Source organism: Lactuca virosa, chromosome 2 (assembly GCF_052849685.1).
Source record: "Lactuca virosa cultivar CGN04683 chromosome 2, Lactuca_virosa_CGN04683_v6, whole genome shotgun sequence".
Lineage (NCBI taxonomy): Eukaryota > Viridiplantae > Streptophyta > Magnoliopsida > Asterales > Asteraceae > Lactuca > Lactuca virosa.
The window spans coordinates 290,455,043-290,459,515 of record NC_136427.1 but is presented as its reverse complement, the minus strand read 5'-3'; the positions used below and the strand labels follow the sequence as shown (position 1 = coordinate 290,459,515).

Below are 4,473 nucleotides of genomic sequence, written 5' to 3'. Positions count from 1 at the left end.
ATATCATCTTTACATAGAGTTTAGTTAGTGTTAAGCATATGTAGAAAAATAAAATTGAAAATATCCTATCAACATAATTTCATCAAACGAAGATCCGAATCTTTTCAAAAACATTATAAAATCTTAAATCAACTTATGTATAAATACTAGTTTTAATTGAAAGGATAATTTACATACAGAAAAACAGTAACTTTAGGTCCTGGTTGGCTTGCATAATCTGAATTTATATTTTGAACTGATTACAATGTAGTGTTTGACGGGCTACTAAAATAAATTATAATCTTGTTTTTTAAATGAATGCTTGAGATTACTTATTGATAGATGCATGATGTGTTAGGCAAAATTAGTTAGAAGTTGGTAGCCGAAAATTATAGCTTTTATTCATTATATCATATAGAGTGTTTGACAAAAGTAGTTGAAAAGTTTTGAAATGTATAACATTACATAAAAGTGCAATTAAAAGACATTATGTTAATTTTATTAAGGCAAGTGTAGATGATATTACTTTTCTCAGATTATTTATCAAACAAATAACGACTTTTCAACTGAAAACTGACTTTTTAAGCGGTTCAAAAAAAGTTTCAATAAATTTTAATATTAAAACATATTTTAAGAAATTATAATTAAATAATAAGAAATCTAATGCCGTTAAAAAAAACTAAAAATATAAACCATAAAAATAATGATAAAACCTACAACTCCACAAGTGGAGTGTATAAACCCACAACCTTTTTCTATGTTGCAGTCCTACTTTTCAAAGCCCTTCACAATCCTTCTTTCACGTCTTCACCTTCTCCTTTACAATACAAAAAGAAACCATGGAGAATCCACGTCTCCAATTAATAATCATAACCTTTGACCTCCATTTCCGGTTTCTTCCTCATTTCCATTCCAAATTCTCTCAGCCATGGAACCCTCTGACATCGAATCCGTACTCCATTTCTTCAGAAAAAACCATCTTTCAGTCTCTGAATCCGCACTCATCGACGACATATTTGAGAAATCCCAGGTGGGTTCTTCCGATTTTCACAATTTTCTCTTTCCCCCATCACTTCCACCTCTCAAGATTCCCGCTGCTCGCTGTCTTCCTCCGCCACTGAAACCGGCGGAAGATCTTGCAACCTCCGATGCTTCTTCTGATCAGGAGTTCATCAGCTTGGGTTCTTCCACCACTGATTTATGCTCCTCAGGTACCTACACAAGCCGCTGACTTTTTATTATTATAGCAATAGCTTAATCGATCACCAATTTAATCTACATTACTTTGACTAAACAAAAAAAAAACCAATTCTTTATAAGATGGTCAACAATTAGACAATGTTCTTACCTTGGGATTGCTTAGATTACAAGCATTGGTAGTTTATTTACTCACTGTTAATTTAAATTCATTTAATTAACTACATGATTTCTGATTGGATTCTGTTTGACTACCCTTTTATGATTTAGGACCACAATCTATCTTGTTTGTCTTTATTGTCTTTAATTTTGATTCCTTAATTTCAGATTCTTGTTTGTCTTTATCTTTTATTGCAATTATCATGAAGATCAAGATCTTAGTTTCTTTGTTTACTAGTACATAAAACTTCGAATTCCGGATTTGGGAGCCTAAATCCTCAAATGTTCAGTTGTTTAAGGTTCTGTATTGACTTGTTATCATCTAATTGGGCCAAAAATCAACTTTTTATGAATTTACACTAGAATTTACTTTCACAGTCTTGACTTTTGTGGTCAAATTAATTATATTTGGGATCCAAAATTGGTTTAGACTTGTTTAAATTGAACTAAAACAAGGGTACATATCGAATTGGCGAGAAGGCTACTAGCAGTGTCATAGTTTCTATCTGTAAAATACATTAAAAAAAATAATCAAAATTTGAATTTGGAAATTGACTTATTTGACAATGAAGGTTCAAACGTATACCTTTTTGCAGAATTCACAAACCCATATGGGATCAGGATTCCGACAGGGGCAAACTCTCACGCTTCATCAGATAGATTGTCTCAATTTGGTACTGCTCGTGATTACCATGAATTTGACATGCAAAATGACTTAAATTGGTATAAAGAGAAAGACGAAGACTACGCTATGCCTATGCCATCTTGCTTTGACCACTCAGATCCTTTCGGTCGTCCAACTGAGGATAAATACGTAACAACTTTAGATCAAAATAACCAAAACGAGAATCTTGAAATGGTTCTTGATCCCTTATTAGACCCATTAGAGAAAACTAATCGTCTTCATAAAGTATGGCCTACCTGCATCGGGTATTTGAAAGAGGGCATCGAGGTCACAGAATACTACGAGCCTGACACAAAATCCACCACTTTATGTAGCGCTTTAAAAGGAATCGATTTGAATGATTTTCACGATCTTGTTGGGGATTCTAAAAGAACCAATGACTTACAAGATAATACGGGAGAGAAAGATTTTGACTTTAACGTAAATAGTGATGGTGCTTTTGATGGAGAAATCCAAGAATTTTGTGATCGGGATTCTGCTAAAGTTGAAGAAGGAGACGCCATTGCCACAAATGAAGACGAATGCGAAGTGTTTGATTTGAGAATTATACACCGGAAAAACAGGTTAGTTTGACATGTTTAATTTTGCATGTTGTATGTGTATTGACTCGTTATGGAATTTATAGGACTGGTTTTGAAGAGAACAAGGATCTACCGATTGTTTTAAACAGTGTGATTGGGAGCCGATATGTTGTTACAGAGTATCTTGGTTCGGCTGCATTCAGTAAAGTCGTTCAGGCACGTGATCTCCAGACAGGAGTTGATGTTTGTTTAAAGATTATAAAGAACGAAAAAGATTTCTTTGATCAAAGCTTAGATGAAATCAAGCTTTTGAAGCTTGTAAACAAGCATGATCCTGCAGATGAACGCCACATTTTACGGCTTTATGATTATTTCTATTTTCATGTAAGAAATTTGAATTCCACCAATTTATTAAAATAAAGGAAAATGCATTGTTATTTCTTGCATTTAGTTGTTTATTAAAAAGTTGCTTAAATTTTTTACAGGAACATCTCATCATTGTTAGTGAACTGCTACGTGCCAATTTATATGAATTCCAAAAATTCAATCGAGATTCGGGTGGGGAGCCTTATTTCACAATGACGAGGCTACAGGTTCTTTTATTATTTATAAATTATAATCATCACAATTCACAATCCTTGTTTTTAATGATAGTTTTTGTAAATTCAAAATGATCAGGTGATAACAAAGCAATGTTTGGAAGCTTTGGAATACTTGCATGGACTTGGAATTATACATTGTGATTTAAAACCCGAGAACATTCTCATCAAAAGCTATAGCAGATGTGAGATCAAGATTATCGATCTTGGAAGCAGTTGTTTTCAAAACGATAAATTGTCATTATATGTGCAATCTCGTTCTTATAGGGCACCTGAAGTCATCATCGGTCTTCCATATGACCAGAGAGTTGACTTATGGTCTCTTGGTTGTATCTTGGCTGAATTATCATCTGGTGATGTATGTTTATCATCAAAAGCTTTAATCTTTCATCATATTTTGAATCTTTTTGGAATATTTATCGAATTTCATATCAGGTACTATTTCCAAACGATACCCTTGTGTTCTTGCTTGCAAAAGTGATTGGAATGATCGGACCAATTGATAGTGATATGCTAATGAGGGGCCAAGAAACAAGCAAGTATTTCACAAACGAGTTTGATCTTTATCGGATAAACGAGGTTCGTTTCCTTTAGCCCTGTATGAGAAAAGACGTAAATGCCCTTCTCTGAATAATGCTAGAAAGTCTAGCTCATAGAAGAATTGGTAATTACAAAACTGACCTTGGGTGTCTGGTTTTGACTTTTGATGTTATCCAGGAAACGAAGCAACAGGAATACATAATTCCACAAGAAACATCATTAGAGGAACAGATACAAGTTTCTGATACATTATTCATCGATTTTATTAGCGACTTACTTGAGATCAATCCAAAAAGGCGGCCAACAGCTACAGAAGCCTTGAAACATCATTGGCTCTCGTTTCCCTACGAGACATGATTCAAACTTTATATTTTGTTAAATTTAGTTTTCACTTTATAATCTCAATTTGTTTTTAGTTGTAGATATAGGCTTTCATTTCGTACCCAAGACAAAATATAGATAAACATAACCTATTTTTTAGTATCTTATCCATATAGCTACTAAACTGTTGTTTTCTATTGCTGTAATAGTGATAGAACGATGAAAATACTTGTTTCGTAATTTTCCAAATGGTTAGAGTAGAGATGCACAACGTACATACAACTGTTAACGGAGCCTTGACGTCCGGTTATAATGTGGGTTGTCCAGTTGGTATCTACTGCTTTTTGAGTCGGATACCCCGTGAACTTTTTGTACCGGGACAGCTGTTTGGTTGGTATTGCTACGAAAAGTTTTAGATGTAAATTGGTCATTTCTGTAATACTTTAAAGTTCAGGTGCCAGAAGCGTAATAA

The 4,473-nt window shown here is 33.7% G+C and overlaps 1 protein-coding gene across 1 annotated transcript; it reads left to right on the top strand.

The window, feature by feature from the left end:
* The first annotated feature begins 734 nt into the window (after positions 1 to 734).
* On the top strand, positions 735 to 4,166 carry LOC145161394 (uncharacterized). Its single transcript, XM_079080903.1, has 7 exons — positions 735 to 1,190; positions 1,932 to 2,583; positions 2,646 to 2,925; positions 3,027 to 3,134; positions 3,220 to 3,498; positions 3,576 to 3,719; positions 3,858 to 4,166. The coding sequence occupies exons 1-7, from the start codon at positions 908 to 910 to the stop codon at positions 4,035 to 4,037; spliced, it is 1,926 nt and encodes a 641-aa protein (XP_078937029.1). The 5' UTR covers positions 735 to 907; the 3' UTR covers positions 4,038 to 4,166.
* Positions 4,167 to 4,473: the final 307 nt, after the last annotated feature.